Source organism: Vigna unguiculata, chromosome 4, assembly GCF_004118075.2.
Source record: "Vigna unguiculata cultivar IT97K-499-35 chromosome 4, ASM411807v1, whole genome shotgun sequence".
Classification (NCBI taxonomy): domain Eukaryota; kingdom Viridiplantae; phylum Streptophyta; class Magnoliopsida; order Fabales; family Fabaceae; genus Vigna; species Vigna unguiculata.
Genome location: NC_040282.1, coordinates 31,949,510 through 31,971,473, shown reverse-complemented (window position 1 = coordinate 31,971,473; position 21,964 = coordinate 31,949,510). Strand labels below are relative to the sequence as shown.

The window sequence follows — 21,964 nt, the reverse complement described above, 5'->3', positions numbered from 1 at the left end:
TGACATCTCTATCAATATAAAGAATAGCAGAAGATATATAATATCTTTATTACCCCCTCTCAAGGTGGGCATGGAGATTGTAAAGTCCCAACTTGGAAGTAGCAACTTGGAAAGCAGAAGGATGTAATGACTTAGTAAACATATCAGTAAGTTGACGTGTAGAAGGAATATGGAGAAGGTGAATAAGGTCATCAAGAAGATTTTGTCGAATAATATGACAATCAATTTCTATATGCTTGCTTCTCTCATGAAAAGTGGGATTCTTGACAATGTGAATAGCAGAATTGTTGTCACAAAAGACAATGTAAGGAGTGAGAACGACAAAATGCAAATCCTGAATAAGGTATTGAATCCATTGTAGTTCACATGCCAGGGATGCCAAGGCACGATACTCAGCCTCAGAAGAAGACCGTGAAATAGTGGTTTGTTTCTTAGAATTCCAAGCAACCAAAGAGGTGCCTAAGAAAACACAATATCTAGAAACAGAGCGTCGAGTAGTGGCACATGTTGCCCAATCAGAATCAGAAAACGCTTGAATTTTAAGAGAGGTGTTGGATTTATACAAAAAAACCATAGCCAGGAGCATGTTTTAAGTATCGAATGATCTGTAACGCCTGTTGCATATGTGGTTCACGTGGAGAAGAAACAAACTGGCTGAGTTGTTGGACAACAAAACTAATATCAGGCCTGATGTTAGTCAAGTAAAGTAATCATCCAATCAAACGCCGAAAGAAAGAAGGATTTGGTAGAAGAGCTCCCTCGTAGGCATGAAGTTTGATAGAAGGATCAGATGATGTTGGTGCAGGTTTACATCTAAGCATACCTGCCTCTGAAATGAGGTCCAAACAATATTTTCTTTGGTTTAAAACTAATCCATCAAGAGAACGAGTAACTTCTAGGCCCAAAAATATTTGAGAGGCTCAAGATCTTCAATATGAAATCTAGAATGAAGATGAGCTTTTACAACATTAATTTCAGCAATGCTATTACTAGTGAGAACCATATCATCGCATTAAACCAATAAAACAATAATATCCTTGGCAAAGTTCTTCATAAATAGAGAGTGGTCAGCATAGCTTTGTGTGTATCCAAGAAGAAGTAGCTCTGAAGTGAATTTTTTATTCCAATTATGACTGACTTATTTTAAATCATATAGAGACTTGCTAAGCTTACAAACAAGATTTGGCTAAGGAAGAGAAAGGCCAGGTGGAGGCTTCATATAAATCTCTTTATGTAAATATCCATGGAGGAAAGCATTGTCAACATCCAACTGATGAATAAATCAATCATTAGCAGTGGCCAATGCTAAAACGATGCGTACACTAGTAAGTTTGACAATAGGGGAGAAGGTTTCAAAATAATCAAGCCCCTCAATTTGAGTAAAACTCTTAGCCACCAACCGTACTTTAAACCTATCAATTGTGCCATCTGGTTTATGTTTGAGTTTGTAAACCCAACAACAACCAATTGGCTTGATGCTAGAAGGAAGAGGAACTAAAGTCCAAGTCTGGTTTCTATCAAGAGCATATAACTCAGCATCCATAGCCTATTTCCAACAATTATATTGAGCAACTTCTTTGAAGGAGAAAGGTTCAGCTTGGGCAGAAATATTAGACAAAAGGCAGTATGGTCAGGAGAACAATTATCATAAGAAACAAATAAATGCATTGGATAAGGTGTGGAAAAAGTAGAGCATGATGTAGAAGCAACACCATAATAATATTGATCTAAGTATCGAGGCCTGTTTTTCACTCTCTGAGAAGTTCTAAGATGAGGATCAGTAGCTTAAGCATTATCAGAAACAAGACTAAACATGTTCTGTAGTAAGGTCACTGGCATGTGAAACAGGTAAAGTGGGAAAATCATACATGCTAATATCACAGGAATGAGAATCATCAATTGAAGCAATAAAGTTATCATATGGCAAATAGACTTGGAGTGAAGATCATACAAAACATATCCTTTTGTTCCTGATTTATAACCAAGGAAAAAACATTTTAAGCTTCAGGAATCCAATTTAGTTCTTTTAGTAGTGGCAGAACTAGCATAAGCCAAACAACAAAAAACTTTTAGATTAGAAAAATCGGGTTTAATAGAATAAACCAATTCATAAGGAGATCGATTATTGAGAAAAGGAGTGGGTAACATATTAATGAGATGAACAACCAATTTAAGCGAATAAGACCATAAAATGTTTGGTATTTTTGCTGGAAAAAGAAGAGCACGACACACATTGAGAAGATGTTGATTCTTCCTCTCAACAATCTTGTTTTGTTGAGGAGTTGTGACACAAAAAGATTCAAGAAAAATACCCTTACTATTATAGAAATCATTAAGAAGAAAATTTTTGCCATTATTAGAACATATTTTCTTAAGCTTACAAGAAAACTGATTTTCTGTTAAAGTAATAAAATCTTGAAGAAGAGGTCTAACTTCAGTTTTATTTTTAAGAAAAAGAATCCAAGTAATTTGTGATAGTCATCAACTATAGTTAAAAAATACTTGTATCCATCAATGAAAGAGATAGAAATCGGGCCCCAAATATCAACATGGATAAGTTCAAAAAATTGAAGAGATTTACCAGTGCTTGAAAAATATTTCAGACGTTTTTGTTTGGCAAAAGCACAAGAATCACAAGCAATAGTAGAAGGAGAAAAAATGTCAGAATGATTAGAAGCAAGAAGCTTTAAAACGTTATCAGATGGATGACCAAGTTTCATATGCCACAAGTTACAAGAATTAACATTATTAATGAGAGCAGAATGTTCTAAGGAAATATTTGTGTTAGATATACTCAAGTTACGTATGTCTTGAGAACTATCTAAGAGATAAAATAGGCCTTGATGTTTCCTAGTTGTTCCAATCGTCTAGACTGCACCATAAGACAAGTATTTTGGGAGAAAACCATAAAACAATTAGTAGAATTAATCAATTTAGGAATAGAAATGAGTTGAACAAAAAATTCAGGAACAAAAAAGGTGTTATGAAGGATAAGATTGCCCAAGACAATGGTACCTGAGAATTTAGCAATGATAGAGTTTTGTTTATGTAATTGTATAGAAATAGGAGAAATAGGTTTGAGATTTTGAAATAAATATTTAAAAGGACAAATATGGTCACTATCTAAAATCCAAGAAGAAAAGGGAAAAACAAAACCTGTGGGTTTGGTACTACATTGATGAACAACAATTGTGGGAGAAGAATCATTTTGAGACGACTAGATCAAGGCGAGAAGAGCTTCATACTGCTCTCTAGAGAAACCAAACTGAGCTTTAGCTTTGTCATCCTTCCTGGCACAAAGATCGAAAGGAGATGAGGCGGTATCAACCATACTAGCATAGAGTGTGGAAGAAGGAGAATGGACTTTGGTGTTTTGGTGATAGCCTTGAGGCAGGCCATGCTTAATCCAACAGTTACTAGAGGTGTGATCGGTTCGATTACAATGGTCACAATACTTGGGATTGCGACCACCAAACCGAGCAAAGCTTCTTGTCCACAATTGCCAAAGAAACTACTGCAAAAATGTTGCTCATGTCCCTCGTGAAAGGCAAGATTGACAATAGACTCTAGAGAAGTAGAATAAAAAGTAGCCTTAAATTCACGTTCTTATTGAAGAATCAAAGAGAAATTTTTGGCCATGGCAAGAAATCAACATGAACGGAGAAAATGCGGAAGGCGATTTAAATCTGATACCATGTTAGATATGTATAAGTCATGAGAAAGAAAAAAATTAACAAGAGGTATTTGATGAAAACAACTCAATGAGAGTTTACTAACTAATTTATTAGAACATTGTTTAATATATAGAGTACAATGTTCCACCATATAAAGGAAAAAGTAAAACCTAATAAAATAGAGTATTTGATGATAATAAAAGAGAATCAAATATATGATATCTTTATCATATAAATAATAGCAGAAGATATATAATATCTTTATCAGTATTCTCCAAAAATTATGCGAGCAATTGGATATTAGTTGAGGTTATATTTATATATATATATATATATATATATATATATTATTGACAGAACTTGAACAAAAAGTTCAAGGATATCAAATTATATTTTTTATATATAAGTTATATTTTTTAATTAAAAAAAAATCTTCATTTTTTTCTATTCAAAATAAGCACACATAATAGTAGAATCTAAAAAAGTATGACTATCATTGCTTATCATATCATTAAATAATCATAAAAAACTATCCTTAAAAGTTCGGTCCAAAATGGTCCTTAATTCCTCAATTTCAATGTAGTGTAACTTGATTTTGAAAATAATAAAAGATTGAAGTTGAAAATTGAGTTAGGAAGGAGAGGTGGGAAAGAGATAGAGATGTAGAAGAGAGAGAAACAAAAAAAAAGAAGCTTTTTTTCAAGTTTTAAAAAAACAGTCTTAAACTAACTTAATATACAAAATATAATTTTTAGATATATTGAATTTTATGTTAATTAGGGAAACATACTGTCTATTGTTTCTAAGGGAAACATTGACATTGTTTTATATCGGTAGATATTAATGACATTGTTAATAACAATATCTTTCATTTAAAGTGTTTATGTTTGGTTGCCATGTATATTTGTATCACTCTTTATTATAAAAATATTCACCTTATATGTATTTTAGATACAAGGGAGATTAATTCTATACAATTTTTCTCTATATATAACAATAATAATATAAAAATATAATTTTAAAATATATTTAAAAATTTTAGGAGAGTCTTGGCTCTCCTTAGTCATTAATATATATATATATATATATATATATATATATATATATATATATATATATATATATATATATATATATATATATATATATATATTTGCACATTATCTAGATCACACATTCAGAAAAGGTTTATATTTTAAGATATTTCATTTAAGCTTTCTGTAGCAGTGAGAGATCTTGACCTATGATTTTAGGGGACCAAAATAATATACTCAACGGTTATAATTTTTAAGTTGTATTTGATGATATGGACTCCATCTTAAATAAGTTTTTGTGATTTGATCTTTTGCACAATCATTGGATATTTCTGTACTAAGTGAGACTTCTTGTATCATGTTTCAAATAATTAATATCAAATTCATCATTTCTAACTTTTCTAATTGGATGTTCAATATCATGATTCGGAAGATATAAGGAAGTTGAATATTTTTTTTCATCTTTCACTTGTAACTTCTCTTTTATTATTTTAAAAAAAATTTATTTTTTTATTCTCTATCAATATATCTATTTTAAAAAATTTAAAATTAAAAAATAATTGATTATAATCAAATAAAAATTTGGAAAAATAAATACTAAAAGAAGAATATGATGATGAACCACAATTAAAAACTAATTATGAAAAAACATACGAATTTCTTTTATATACATAAAAAATTAATATATAAAAACCTCATGAAATAAAAATAAAAATGCTAACTATTAAATTAATTTTCAATATATATATAATTTAATATTTTTAAAAAAATTTAAAATATTTTAATATATAAAAGTTTGGGGACCATGTACCCCTCTGTCTTTTGTGATTGATAAGTTCCGTCGCTGTGAATATGATTTCGATTAAATTGTGCCACCAGTTTCTGATCCCTAGGACTCCGTTGTTTTCTTTATATTTGAATTTACACACGTGAGTGAACAAGTTTTCTTCTTCTCAGTTTGCTATAGACATTTTGGGATATTGTCCCAAAGCGTCTTGGCGGACCGCATTGGCAACAAAATCAGCGTTGTCGTAAAGAAAAATCCATGTGGTTCTCCCAAGGTTGGCCTGCCGAAGATGTTTATGTGTCTTGCAGAAACGATCAAATTGTGGTACTACGCATGATAAACAGCTTTCAAACTTTTTGTTTTTTATGGAATTTTGTAAAGAATCATTGTCCTGTTTCTGTTAACCAGTACGAACATGGTTTAACTTTTCTTCACCAATAAATTACTCTTGACTACATCATCACTTGGATAAAAAAATCACTTAGTTGCATGCAAATGGTAACGTACTAGTAAAGCCATTTTTTATCTACTTTAGAAAGTAGAATAATGGGGTTGCTTTTGCTGTTAATTTATCATGGTTTGATAACTCCTAAATATGTGTTGAAGTATTACATCGAGTTAATACGAAAAAAATAACATTATAAATAAAAAGACTCATAAATTTATTATTTTAAAATTTTGAGTCAGAAATGATATTAATTTTTTATATATAATAATAAATTTTTAAAAAATATTTTTGGATATCAGAATCTTTATATAAATATATAAAATTTATTGAGGGTGTAAAATATATAAAATATATTAAAATTAAAAAAATACTTCAAATTATTTATTAATTTTTTATACATAGAAAGAAAAAATTTGGAGCTATCTATAGTTAAATTATAAAAAAATTTATATTTATAATTTTTTTTCTTTGATATCGTATTCATCATGTTGTACCTAGTTCATTCGAAAAAAAATTCTTAAAAAATAAATTTTAAATTTAATCCGATATCACAAAATTAGTTTATAAAATAAAATTTGTATTTATTTAAATATTTTGAAATTGTCTTATTTCTACGGAAATGAAACTTCTAACTATAACCATGAATATTGTTTCATTCGTAAACAAATTTAAAATTGCATAAGTAAAACGCAGGAAGAAAAAATTATATTTGAATTTAGATTTCTATATCTATATATATATAAAGGTGATTTAGTTGTTATTATGGAATTCTTTTCTTGTGTTACTGATGAATAAATTTATCTATATAATATAGAATTGGATTACCGGTATGTAAGAATGAACTATTTTTATTATTAAATCTGCTTATCTTAGGTGATGCGTGCAATTTTTTCTTTCAATGGCAATAGTGATTCTAGTTTATATTTTTTTTTTCTTAAATTTGTAAATAATTCTTTCCACAAAGTTGGATCATGTTTTGTTATTTATGCTTTTGAGTATGTTTTGAAGAAGTACTTTCAAATATTTTAGTTGGAGAGTGTACTTATAGTTTCTTAAATCAACGAATGTATCTTTATAAAGATGGCATGTAATGTTTGTGTTTTTATATCAAATAATATAAGTATTTTTTATATTTTTAATTGATTAATTAATATCTTTAATAATAAATAAAAATAATTTTTATTTTTATATTATTAATTATCTTACTAAAATTAATAATTACTAAAATTATTATTATTAAAAATTATAATTATTCTAATAGTTATTATTATTATTAGTATTATTACTATTATCAACTATAATTATTATTATCTTTATTATTACAAACTATAATTATTTTATTAGTGTTACATTATTATTAATATAATTATTATTATTATCAACTATAACTAAAATTATTATTATTATTGATATCCCAATTTTAGTAGTCTAAAAAAACTAATAAAATAGGATATTTCATCCCAGTCTTCAAAACAGATTATTCTGTGTATAAAATATATTAATACAGTCTTATCAATAATAGGACTATAAAATATAACATTTATACAAACCAACTAAAACCAAAAAGGAATATATACACCAACCATTCACTTACAACATCTCCTACAACAAACTTCCCCAACCTAATAGGTGACTCCTCATTAGAGATGGCAAATAAACCCGCCCTCGTAGGTATTGTCCAAACCCGTCCCCGTTTTGATGGGAAATCCCCGCATTGACTGGGTATGAGTATGGGTATGGATAAAGAGAATCCCCGACTTTTTCAATTGGGTATGGGGATGGGTATGAGGATGTACATATCCCCGCCATAATATTCGTCTCTACCACATCTCCTTCCCCATTTAAATTATTAAAATATTCACAATTAATTAAATAACCTTATATATATATATATATATATATATATATATATATACTCTCTATTTTTTATTTCTTCTAATTATTTGGTTTGTCATGAAATTCATTAGTATCTCTAATATATTTTTCATCTTATCATAACCTTTATGTAATTATGTTAAGATGATGTGTGTCAATTAAAAGTTGTTTATCTCTTAGATTTGAATATTTATATTATTTTTTAATATTTTTATTTATTATATATTTTTCTTTAACATGAGAATGTTGAATACTTTCAATTTAAGTGTTTAATAGCATAAACCTTTCATTTACTAGTAATATTGGAAAAAATATTATTTACTTATTATTATTCATTTTTGTTTCATTTGAAAAACTCTTTGTTTCGCTAAAACAATTTTTGTTATTTATCAACCATTGAGTATATATGATATGTTGATATTTGAAAAGTTTTCTTAGATCTCTAAGGTATTTTTCATCTTATCATATCCTTAATTATACATTTATTTTTTCTTTGTGTGATTTCTTTCAATAGTCTCTCAAATTGTTTCTAAGACACACATTTGTTAATTTTTTTATATTTTTATTGTTGTTTATTTTCATCGTGTAGAATACTATTTCGATATATTTTATCTGATTATTTTTTATTTTCTAACTCATTATCAATCATACTGTAATTTATTTTTTTATTGTATAAATAGTTTTTATTTATTACAACATAAAAATTTAATGTAATTGACATGAATAATTTTTTATCACCATCCAACATATATTTTATTATTATGTTTATTATTTATTCTTTGCGTCATTTTGATCAAGTGGTGTATTATAACTTTTATTAGTGTATAAAAAAGAAATATATTAGAATTTAAAAAATTGAAGTAAACAAACATTTAAAATATATTTTAATTCGAATATTTATTTTTCTTTATATTTTTTAAAAAATATTTTCAAATTTTATCAACTAGGTTTCATTAATGTTTTCAAATTTAATAAATGTTTTGGTTCTCATAAAATTTTATTTGGTATTCTAATCTAAAATGTAAACAATTATAATTTATTTCAAAGTATTTGATATGGAAGAAACAATCATCCTTCTAATATTGAATATTTGATTATATTATGTTTCCTTTATGTAATTTTTTATTATTTTATAAAACTTAATTAAAATTAATATTGAACTATAAGAAAATGAGTACTGGCATGGATACGAGATTATATCCGTTACCTGGTGGGGATGAGGATGGTACAAAAGTTTGATACTCGTTGGATTTGGGTATGGGGATGAGGATGAATTTTTTCTACGGGAATGGGTATGGGATAACGAAATCTCATCCTCCAGAAATACCTCTGAAAATGCTAACCATATATGCTCCCAGCGAATAGGTGATCATCAGTAAAACAAGACACACAACACAAAACAGAAACACAACAAATCATATAACAAAGGATTTTCATATAATAGAAATAAAATCTATATCACATTCTTGATCAATCATACAAATCATTGATAAATATAAATATACCACATACAATGACTCCAACAAGACTCCATATCCAAATACATGCATTTGACATAGGAGATCACTAGAGGCATGCACTTGAAGTAGTATTTACGCCTTGCAAAGGCCAAAACAAAGGGGTTATCACCTTACTACTCTCAAGGTAAGTCTGTTAACGTCTTTGACCAAGGTAAAGCCCCTAGACTAGGACCTCCTACTACTCTCACCATATAACACATTCTATTCTATTTAAGTGTGGATGTTTATTAGAGTATTAGGATACCTCACTACCTACCTTATCTCAATGCATACACTAACAAAACCAAGTACTAATCATCCTTGGATCAGCATCAACCATTCTCAATTTCCATTTTCAACATGCTCACCCATCACAATTAAAATATATTCAGTTCATATCATAATGAATTTCATAAACATGCCTCATATCACTCATATAAGAAATGAAAATATACTAAACCAGTAAAACAATTGAATTAGGACTTCAACGCTCAACGCCCAAGCCCACACTAAATGCCATTCGTCTCACAATTATAGGCGCTCAACGATAAAACTAGTGCTTAGCGCCAAGGACTTAAAGTACCTCCAAACCTTTAGAGGTCCCAACACTCAGGCACCGCTTAGCGTCAATCGTCTCGCATTTTTTAGCACTCAATGTCGATTCTGACGCTAAGCGTCACACCAGATATCAACACAGGTTTGGTTTTTCTTGAGAATTCTACTACTTGTCTTCATGACTCTAATTAGAACTTCCATTATAGATTTTTGGTTCAAAAAAATGGTTCTAAATTGAGGAAGGTAATACCAATTAGAGTTATGACTCAGGAATCCATCTTTCTTAATTTACCCCAAATTTAAACAATGCATTCACATCTCAATTCATTTAATACATCAATCAATTCACCAATTCACAACAATCGGTCCATCAATTCTAATTATACCATAACTATACAAAATGAAATCATCAACTCAATCAAGTATTAGCTTCCCTTACTAGTTATCCTTCTTAAACAACTTTATGAACGCTAAACACCTCTAACTCCATAGGATGTTCTATTTACATATAGAAATATCATAAGAATGATTAGGACATAATGTTATGATCATTGATCAACAAAGACTTATACAAATGAATAAAATGACGCATGCAAGTGGAAGAGAGGTCACATGCAACAAAAAACAAAAATAGACCAAAAAGAAGGCAGAAACTCAACTTACGTGAACAGAGAAACTGATCGGTCCAAGTTGAAGAGCTCGCCATGAGGATCACTCCTATGGTTTTAGATCTTCAATCAGGCGAACATAGGAGGAGAACTTTTAAAGAGAAGGCAGAGAACTCTAGAAAAGTAATTTCTAGATAGATAGTGTATTTTAAAATAATGAAACTCTTTTATAACAATTCTATTTATAATAAAACCTTTTAATATTAAAATAATCGTCTCACTATTTTTAAACCATTACCGGTCTTAAAATACAACTTTCTAAGGTTTTACAATTATAAACTATAATTATTATTGTTAAGTATTATTAGTATTATCAATTATAATAATAATAATAATTATTATTATTATTATATATTTTTACTATTATAATAATAATAATTATTATTATTATTAACAAATATAATTATTATAATAATAATTATAGTTATTATCAATTGCAATTGTAACTATAATTATATATTTAACAACTATAATAATTATTATTATAATAATAATAAGTATTATTGTTATTATGAATTATTATTATTATTATAATTATTATTTATTTTGGTTGTAGAATTAATTTTAGTACTATTTAGTTATTATTATTAGTATTATTATAATTCTTCTGATGCTAAGTTCAATGGTAGAATTTAGGTATTGTTTGTCTTGGAGCGTCGATATTTTGTACTTAAAAAATGTAACATAGTATTTAAACTATGACCATAGTCTTACATTACTTAAAAATTGAGACCTAAGAAAAATGACGAATCATCCCTAATGATGGCTTAAGGAACTGATGGTTCTGTTACCGGTCTCACGGGACCGATAGTTCCGTTACCGGTCCCACAAAACCGATGGTTTCGTTATCAGTTTCACGAGACCGATGATTCTGTTACCGGTTCCACGAGATTGATGGTTCAAGTTAAACAATTTTGTATTATTTTATTTTGTAGAGGGTTATATTTCAACATATGTCTACACACCCTTGAATATATCTCTCTCTAAGTTAAAGTGTTTGTATGTGTTTCATGTTTTTTTTTTTTACAAATTTTAACATTAACTTCAATTTTGTTTTATGGGACAATTTATATTTCATAATATACCTACATGTTTATTTAACTTTTTACATAATTTTGCTTTTATTTATTATGGGTCATGTTTCAATTAGTAACATTTTTTTTGTTTTTGTTTAGTTGCACTTTTTATTTTTTATTTTTTGTTGATTTATTTCTACATCTTTTGTTATTTATATGTTTATCATTATTGCTATTTATATGTTTATGTTATTATTATTGATATTATTATTATTATTTTAATACGTATTATCATAAAATAATATAATTATTTAATTTTTATATGACTTAAATTTTTATTTCTAAAACATACCTCTATATATACATATATAATTGTAATAATATATATATATATATATATATTAAATTTATTTAAACAAATATATTTCTTAATTATATTATTTTTCCGATAAAAACAAAAATAAATAGTGGCGTGGGTTGACATATTAATTGTTATGATATTTAATTCTTTTATTTTTTTTAGTAATTTTTGTCTATAATCTTTTTATTATTTCCTTTGGTAAAATAATTTAAACACCGTCTGTTCAAAAAGCTATATGATAGGTAAATAAAGTATATTATATATAGAGTTATCTTTCTACCTTATATATTTGAATAATATAAATTTTTTTAATTGATTAATTAATATTTTAATAATAAATAAAAATAATTGTTATTTTTATATTATTAATTATCTTACTAAAATTAATAATTTAAATAAAATATTATTATATAATTTTTGTTTTATATAATATAATTAAATGTTAGTTTTTTAAATTATTTTTTATTTTAACTTTAACGAAATTAATTTTAAATTATTCTTATTTTAAATTTTAATTATAAAAATTTAAATAGACCTTGACTGCCTGTTCCAGTCTACCTATAACCTATGAATTAGCTGGTGAGATAGCAAATGAAAACTCAGAAGATATTGTCTTTTCTGAAAAAAAAAATGAAAAAAATAATAGCACTGTTGTTTTTGCATGCTTAAGGTTACAAGTAATAATAATTGAAAACAAAATTTTTTTGAAAAATTTATTAACAATAAATATAATAAGATAAAATGGTAATTTTTCATTTATTATTTTCTAATTTCTTCAAAAACAGTGGGATAGAATTTTGTAGTAATTTCTCTATTTTATCTCTGTCATTTTCTTGCATCTCTCCAAAAAAATAATATGATCATCCTTTATGTCTTCTTTTTCAATTTTCTTGAACAATAAAAAAACATAGCCTAAGACCTTATTTGTATTCACAACAAGAAAAGTAAAAAAAAAAAGAAAAAAGAAAAAAAGTCTAATAGCAAGAAAATAAAGAAAAAATAAATAAGACAAAAACACATTAATAAAAAAGTGAATAATATATATATATATATATATATATATATATATATATATATAATATAATATAATCAATTATATTTTATTTTTGAAGTTGTTGTAGAATATATAAATTATTATGTAACACAAGTAAAATAAATCGAGTCAAAGTGTAATGGTGATTATTCTTAGAATTAATATCAAAATTAAGTTGATGAATTTGAATTTTCGAAATTTCTGATAGGAAAAACAAAAGGTCTGCTTCAAGGATTTGTTTGTTGCACCAATAATAGAATTGATGGACACCATCTTATTCTAATAAATTAATTGTTGTGAGAAAGTAATTTATATATATATATATATATATATATATATATATATATATATATACCACTATAACAATGGAACTAAAAAAACCTCTACTTAATTTTTTTAAAAAGGTATCTAAAATATATAAAATTAAAAAATAATATGAGGTCTTGCTACACAATTTCTTTATTAAATTATAAAAAAATTAAAATATCCTTAAAAACACCTTAGAGAAAAAGTTTATACTTTTAAACATAAAATTACTAATTTAACTATTTATTTTAAAAGTTGTCCATTTTAATACGTTTTAGAAAGTACTAGTCACTTTTGTTTTGGTTCATGAATCACGTGGATAAGAAACAGAACGTGAAACTCAAATGAAATCACATGTTTTGATATTTCTTATCTGCATAATTTAGACCATAACATATAAAATTCAAGTTAAAATTCCAGATTAATATAAAAATTTCATACTAATAGGAAAACGAAACATGACTTGTGCTTTGTTGTTAATTGTTTTTTCTACCGATATTATAGCTGTCAAAATGGGTTAGAATCCGCGTGTCAACGGGTTTGGACAAGGTCGGGTTGAAATCCTTTTTACAAATTTTAATACAGGTTGATTTTTGACCTGACTCATCTAGAATCCAGCTCACCCGGGTTGAACCCGTGGTGAGTTAGGTTGGCTCACCAACTTGTAGATAAAAGAGTTACACAAGTATTTTTTATTAAGTTGGGCTTTACATCTGGGTCATGTTAGGTTGTTTTATTTAGCCAACACATAAATAATTTATATTTTTTGATTTTGGTTTGTATTTGGATTGTATTAAAGTTTATTTAGATTTTAATTAGAAATATAATTTAGTTTTGACTGAAAAAAATAAAAAAATTGTATTTTTTTTAATTGAGTGAACTCGTGAGCTAACCCGTTTAACCCACCAATCCATGATGGGCCGGGTCGGGTTCGAATTTTTTTAACTCGCTAAAAAGTTAGTCGAATTAGGTTGACTCACTAAATAATCAACTCCTGGTGAGTCGGACCGGATTGCCCGTTTTGATAGATCTAACCGACATAAACTATTCATTTTATCTAAATAATTTACTTAATAAATAAAGTTTAGTGAAAAATTATCTCTTTGTCAAAGTTTAAATTTGAAATTTGAAAAATATTCGAAGGATTTAATCTTGTATTTAATGTAGCTAATTTTTTTATTTATTGCTTTTTTTTATCTTCACTTTAACATTGCAGTTATGAAAATCAATCACCTAATAGTGATTGCATTTGAAATATATCTCATACAAATATAATTTATATACATTATGTCTATATTTGTGGATCGGATACTCTTATACCTATTGATTAATTTTTTCTTTTTCTTTTTAATTTTAATAGATACTTGCATATTTCAATTTTAATTTATATATTTTGGTCAATAGTGTTTACTTTATTTTTATTTGAAAAACATTTTTAAGGAATTTGTTAAAACACCTACCAGTATATTATGTCTAGAGTCAAGTTTATTTGTCTGATAAACTTATGACTCATTCATGAAGTTTTTTTCCGTGTCTATCACATAATCTGTCCAACAAAAGAATTTGATTTCTTATATACTAATATTTCAGCTTTATATTCTTAAATTCCATGAAACTCTTTTAATTTCTAAGTTTTCAAGTATTAAATAATGAAATTTTAGTTTTCGCAAAAATTATGAAAACTCTTTTATTTGCGTCTAGAGAAAATATTGTGTATGCAATAAAATACACCTCTATGGAGTATATATTTATATTTTAAAATACTTTTACCTTGGTGTCTCTCACGACGAGCTTTTAAGTGTATTATATATTTATAATTTTGAAATTATTTAAAAATATAAAATATATATCTATATTTTGTACATATTGATCAAAATTTTAAATATAGTAGCTGCTAATCTGTCCTATCATAAATATATTTAAAAATCATTCACCACAAATACATCAAGTTTAATTACTTATAAATATTATCCTTGTTTGGACAAACTTTTTAATAAATTCTTCAGAAAAAAAGAGTGAATTCGAATTCTAAATAAGTAAGATTATCTCAAATAGAAGTTAAAAGACAATTCAATGTAAACTATAAATAAAAATACATGTTAACAAATTTAATAAAATATCAATTTTAATAAAAATTAAAGGGTTAAATATGTTTTTGGTCTTTCAACTTTGAGTGAAATTTAGAATTAGTTCCTCTTGAAAACCTTGAACCAATTAAAATTGTTCCAATTTTCACTAAAAGTTGAATGATCAAAAACATATTTAACCCAAAATCAAATTTATTTTCAATTTGAAGAGGGAAGAAAGTGTTCACTTAAAAAAATGAGATTTAATTGAGACAAAATAAAAATATAGGGACTAAATTAAGACTAACATGATGATAACATATGACACTGCCATTGTCAAATCACACTGTCATTATCACATAACACGACGTCAGTTTGACACATGAAAAACTTTTACTTTTTTAAAAAAAGTAAAAAAAAAAAAAACACAAACTGACACGTGACACCTTCTAACGTTTTTAATACAATACTCACTGAAATAACTTGATTCCATCAAATATCCTAAAATGAAAACTAAATTGAAACACATAAACTATAATATAAGAGTTTCATATAAAAATAGGAAAAAAAAACCATCATTTAACCTAGATAATAATCTAGTCAAGTGGTTCAATTATTGGTGGGGAAAGACTTTTTCTATTATATATATATATATATATATATATATATATATATATATATATATTTTGCTATTATTATTTTATTAAAGGATTTATTCTTTTAATGTTCATAATTTTTTTTATATTGTTATTTTTAATAATTACATTTTTAAATTTAAATAATTACTTATAGTAAAAAGACTATTTTTCAATTTTCATAATTATTTTTTAAATTCAAATAATTACTCATAATGAATAAATTATTTATAAAATAAAAAAGTTACCTATACTAAAATTAAAAAAAATAATTATTTTTTAATAAACATTATTTTATAATATAATAAAAAATTTACTACAATAAAATAAAAATAGACACATAAGTGTTGGGCACGAGTTTTCATTAGTATATACTAAATACATATCTTCTTTTCTCTTAAGTCACGTGTCATAATTTTGAGAAGAAGAAGCGTACACTTAGTAAACTCTCTTCTTATTATCCTTCATTTTGACATGTAGGCTTCATCATCTGCAGCTATATAAATGCATGGCATGAACTCAGAAACTGCATGAACACTATCATCATTTCTTAAGAAAAACTACTTACAGAGAGAATGGCGAGAAAAAGAAGTCCAATGAATTTATCGTTCATTGTGACATTGATGTTTGTGGTGTGTGCCTCAAACATGATTGTTGGCAGAGGAGAAATCAGTTGGAGCAAAGACGCTGCACTAGAAGCTGAGGCTGTGGCAGCCATAGAATGTTCAGGACATGGAAGAGCATACCTTGATGGTATTGTTCTTAAAGGCCATCAACAAGTTTGTGAGTGCAATGAATGCTACACTGGATCTGATTGCTCCAAGTTTATATCTGATTGCCCTGCCAATTCTGGAAGGTAAACCCTTCTCATAAAGTTCAATATACTACATGCTATATCACTTCAACCTCTATGGTCTCAGTTTTTCAATTTTTTTTTTTAAATATAGTTTTTGTTCTTAAACTGTTTAAAAGAATTATATATCTATTTTGTCTTTTGTAGTTTATAAAAGTTATGTTAAACATATGAAACTCTTCTGAGAATTTTGTTTTTACTCTTAACCCTAATGTTGACTTATCATAGCTTTTCATTTTATTTATGTTGATATTTTTGTCTCTGTTGTTAAGTATGACAACATATTTGATGGTATTGTGGTAACTATTGGAAGTCTTGTTTGTCACACTTTGTTGTGACAGGGACCATGTTTTTTTTTTTTTTTTTATATTTATATAATTTAATATATAATTTTAAATATTTTTTTTAAAATTTAATATTATTAATGTCTTTTAGAATTTAATATTTAATATATAATTTTATTAAATTTAATAATTATAATAATAATAATAATAAATTTATTATTTTTTATTTTGTAAAAAAGTAAATACAATATTTTTATTAGTTTATATGAAAGTTTTGGGATTACTTTTTTGGTTCTTATTTTCGATCCAAAATATCATTGGTCCTTCAGTTTTTTATTAGATTCAATTTGGTTTTGATTTTTAAAAAAATGTGCAATTTGATTTTTTTTTGTTAATTTTTTTAAATCGGATCAAGGTTTTCTCGTCAAGATTGAAATTGTGAATAAGAATGATTTGCTTTGTGAATAAGAATGATTTGCTTTGTTAATGTAATTAACATAATCCTAATGCCAATTTTGATGTTTTGTTCCGCTAAAACAAAAAGAACCAGATTGCATTAATTTTTAAAAGTTCAAGACTAAATTGAGACTAACAAAAATCAGAACATTAACTTGACATTTTTGAATACAAAAATATAAATTAAAAAAGTAATTCAACCAAAATTTTAGTAACATGAAGAAAATCTATGAAGAAAATCTATCAATGTAGGAAGGTAGTTTCGTGTAGATTTTTCAATAAACTGTGTCAAATATTCAATTACGTTGATTATGTTGAAGTAATTAAGATATTAAAAACGTATATTATACAAAGAAACTACAGATGTTCATGTCACGAGAAGTCGTTGAGTTAACCACTTTTATTTCCTCAATTAATATATTCCTTGGTATCAAAAACCAAAAAATTGTTAATGAATAAAATATTCCAAACCCAAGACCTTTCAAAATTTGGATTACAAACTTAAAATAAGAATCTGAAAACTTTTAGTAAGAAAAAGAAAGTAAAATACTAATTGGGTAGGTTGATCATTTTTTATGAACAAATCGGATTGATGCCCAAGGAATATATACATATATTCCTTTTATAAAATATTTTAATTTACAAAATAATCGACAATAATTCATATTTATAACTAACCATGTTTTTAATAAACTATTTATTTTAATACATGGTATGGTGATGCAAGTTGATCACGTCATAATAGATAAATGAGAAATTATAAAAGAAAGTTAATTAAATCTTAAATATATAATAAATTTAAATAGGTGAACTTATTTTTGATGAAAATTGGTTGAATGTTAATTGCAGTGGGGATCCATACTTTTTGGAGCCATTTTGGATGAAACATGCGGCAAGCAGTGCAGTATTAGTATCAGGGTGGCACAGAATGAGTTATTATTACAGTGATGGATCATACATTTCAGAACTATTGGTGGAACATATCAAAAAACTTCATACCTTAGTTGGAAATGCAGTCACCGAAGGAAAATACTTTGTATTTGGAGGTGGCTCAACACAACTCCTAAATGCTGCAGTTTATGCCCTTTCTCCCGATGTCACTTCACATTCTCCAGCAAAAGTAGTAGCCACACCACCACATTACCCTGTAAGTACCTCCATTCAACACTTATTTCCGTTGATGTAACTCCTAAATGTTGGGTTAATCTCTCATATGTAAGTTCACCTTATTTCCGTTGATTCTCTCTCGAAAACCCCATCACATTTTAACAAACATTATTGCTGCAGATGTACAGAACACAGACAGAATATTTCAATGCTAGGAATTTTAGTTTTGAAGGAAGCACATCCTCATGGATAAACAAGACAGATAGCAAATCTACATTCATTGAGTTTGTGACTTCGCCAAACAATCCTGATGGAAAGTTGACCAAGGCAGTTCTTAGTGGTGCTAATGTAAAACACATCAATGATCGTGCCTATTACTGGCCACATTACACTCCCATTGCTTCACCAGTTGATGATGATCTTATGATCTTCACTGTTTCCAAGCTCACAGGGCATGCCGGGAGCAGATTTGGGTGAGATATTTATCCTATCAAACATTCATCAATAGATCTATAAATCAATTCAATGAAAATGATAAACTTTTTTCTAACACTTTTATCGATATCTAGTCAATGTGTAACTTTCAACGCATCTTCTCATTTAGAGTCATATCATCTCTTGCGTATGACTAGATATTTATGGATTGTCCAATAACGATCCAATAACGAATGAAATAATAAAGTTAAAAAATAAAAAATTTTGTTAGAAGAAGCTCTAATCATAGTTCTGATGTTTTAACAGATGGGCAATAATAAAGGATAAAGAGGTGTATGAAAGGATGGTGGAATTTTTGGATCAGAACACCATGGGAGTTGCCCGTGAGGCTCAGCTGAGAGTTTTAAAGCTTTTTGACGTTATTCTTCAAGCAGACGATCCTAAAGAGATATTCAAATTTGCATATTCAACCATGAGATATCGTTGGACAAAGTTGAAAGAAATCGTATCCAAATCAAAACGCTTTTCTGTGCAGAAACTGTCTTCCGAATACTGCACCTTCTTCCAGAGGGAAAGAGAGCTCTCACCAGGTAAACGTCAATTAGCAATGAAATGAAAAGTGAAAGTTTTGGTTTGTTTTTAGCTAACAATTTGGTTTGAATTTGTTCACACCACAGCTTATGTTTGGGTGAAGTGTGAGAGAGCAGAAGACAAAAACTGCTATAAAGTACTTGAAGCAGCTGGCATCATTGGTCGTGCAGGAAGTCTATACGATGCTGATGATCGTTACATGCGTCTCACTCTCCTTAGAAGCAAAGATGACTTTGATATACTCGTAAACAACTTCAAAGCCCTTGTTGCTAAGGAATAGGATCCCAAGTAATGTAAACATTACTATGCTTGAACTTTATTGTTGCAGCAGTACCAAAACCGTTTCAGTGATGAAACTAAATAAGACCATATATGTTTGTGTGGTACCTAGATGAATAAAGCATTTTGTCTGCAGTACAATGAGTAATAGTTTATTTATAGCAATCATGTTAAAAGTTAAGAATCGAATAGTTTATTCGTATGCAGTACTATAATGAGTATAAATTCTCAAAAGAAGAATGTTTTCCAATTTGAAAGTGGTGTATATAAAATATAAAAATGATATTTTGACAAAGTTACAAGATAAATTAATTTTTCGAAAATGATATTTCAACCAAAAAATTTGACAAGGTTTTGACAAATCTGACATGGCACTCCATTTCTTTAAATTTTATTACAAAAAGGTTTAAGTTACACGTGCGGATGTTTGGAAACTGAAAAGTTAAAATTTAATTAGAGAGAGAAAGGGAAGAAGAGAGAAAGGGGAAAAGTGAGGGTGCGAGAAAGAAAGCGAGAAACAGAGCATTAAAAGAGAGAGAGGAAGCAACTGGTTGTCGCCGGAGGTTCGTGCTTCAGAGACCGTCTCGCCGGCAAGCATTTTGCCATCCACACTGGAGGACACTTACAATATTCCCATAAACTATCCCTATCATCAAGACCGTGGCATTTAGAGTTGGTAGTGTGGGTTTGCAGAATTTGCGGCCACCTTCCGTCGTCGGCGGCAAGGATTTCGTCCTCCTTATCATTGCACTATTAATTGTTGGAAAGCACTTCGACAAGAAGTGAATGAATAATCAATGATGGAGAAAGAAAATTGAAACAATGTTTTTGACACTCTGCAACCAGTTATCATAAAGTTGCACCCTACTCCCCACATAGATTCGAGTAACTCCCCGCTTTAGTTACAATTGTTTATTTTGGTTCTTTTGAGGCTATACCGCCACGAAATTCATTGAATGGAGTTTGGAGGATGGAAAAGACTTTGTGATGAGTGAATCAATGAAGAAGAATCCAATTACAAAATTTAAAACAATTTTATTCACATCTGCAGGTTTTATAAAAACAGTTTGCTTTAACTCCCCACATCCGTATTCGTAACTCCCCAATTGTGCGTAACATGGCTATATAACCTATTTTGCACTTACAAAAACCACAAATTTGAGTGAATTCACTGTTAATTGTTGGAAAGCACTTCGTCAAGAAGTGAATGAATAATTAGTGATGGAGAAAGGAAATTGAAACAATGTTTTTGACACTCTGCAACCAGTTATCATAAAGTTGCACCCTACTCCCCACATAGATTCGAGTAACTCCCCGCTTTAGTTACAGTTGTTTATTTTGGCTCTTTTGAGGCTATATTGCCACGAAATTCATTGAATGGGGTTTGGAGGATGGAAAGGACTTTGTGTGTGAGTGAATCAATGAGGAAGAATCCAATTACAAAATTTAAAACAATTTTATTTACATCTGTAGGTTTTATAAAAAAAGTTTGCTTTAACTCCCCACATACGTATTCGTAACTCCCCAGTTGTGCGTGACATGGTTATATAGCCTATTTTGCACTTACAAAAACCACAAATTTGAGTGAAGGCACTGTTAATTGTTGGAAAGCACTTCGTCAAGATGTGAATGAATAATCAGTGATGGAGAAAGGAAATTGAAACAATGTTTTTGACACTCTGCAACCAGTTATCATAAAGTTGCACCATACTCCCCACATAGATTCGAGTAACTCCCCGCTTTAGTTACAATTGTTTATTTTGGCTCTTTTGAGGCTACTACCACGAAATTCATTGAATGGGGTTTGGAGGATGGAAAGGACTTTGTGTGTGAGTGAATCAATGAGGAAGAATCCAATTACAAAATTTAAAACAATTTTCTTCACATTTGTAGGTTTTGTAAAAAAAGTTTGCTTTAACTCCCCACATACGTATTCATAACTCCTTAGTTGTGTGTGACATGGTTTTTTCGCCTATTGTGCAGTTAGAAAAAGTAGACAGTT

General features: G+C 27.9%; 1 protein-coding gene across 1 annotated transcript; it reads left to right on the top strand.

Moving 5' to 3' along the window:
• The first annotated feature begins 16,475 nt into the window (after positions 1-16,475).
• On the top strand, positions 16,476-20,212 carry LOC114181525 (tryptophan aminotransferase-related protein 4-like). The gene is made up of 5 exons (XM_028067999.1): positions 16,476-16,813; positions 18,400-18,697; positions 18,838-19,130; positions 19,399-19,682; positions 19,770-20,212. Exons 1-5 carry the CDS (start codon positions 16,533-16,535, stop codon positions 19,961-19,963), a joined length of 1,350 nt encoding a protein of 449 aa, XP_027923800.1. The 5' UTR covers positions 16,476-16,532; the 3' UTR covers positions 19,964-20,212.
• The last annotated feature ends 1,752 nt before the right edge of the window (positions 20,213-21,964 follow it).

What these genes read in the sequence shown, in the direction of transcription:
- LOC114181525 (XM_028067999.1), top strand. Translation starts at nt 16,533, where the DNA reads ATGGCGAGAAAAAGAAGTCCAATGAATTTATCGTTCATTGTGACATTG. An exon ending in CATGCCGGGAGCAGATTTGG is followed by an intron (nt 19,131 to 19,398) that starts GTGAGATATTTA and finishes ATGTTTTAACAG; the next exon opens with ATGGGCAATAATAAAGGATA. An exon ending in GGAAAGAGAGCTCTCACCAG is followed by an intron (nt 19,683 to 19,769) that starts GTAAACGTCAAT and finishes TTCACACCACAG; the next exon opens with CTTATGTTTGGGTGAAGTGT.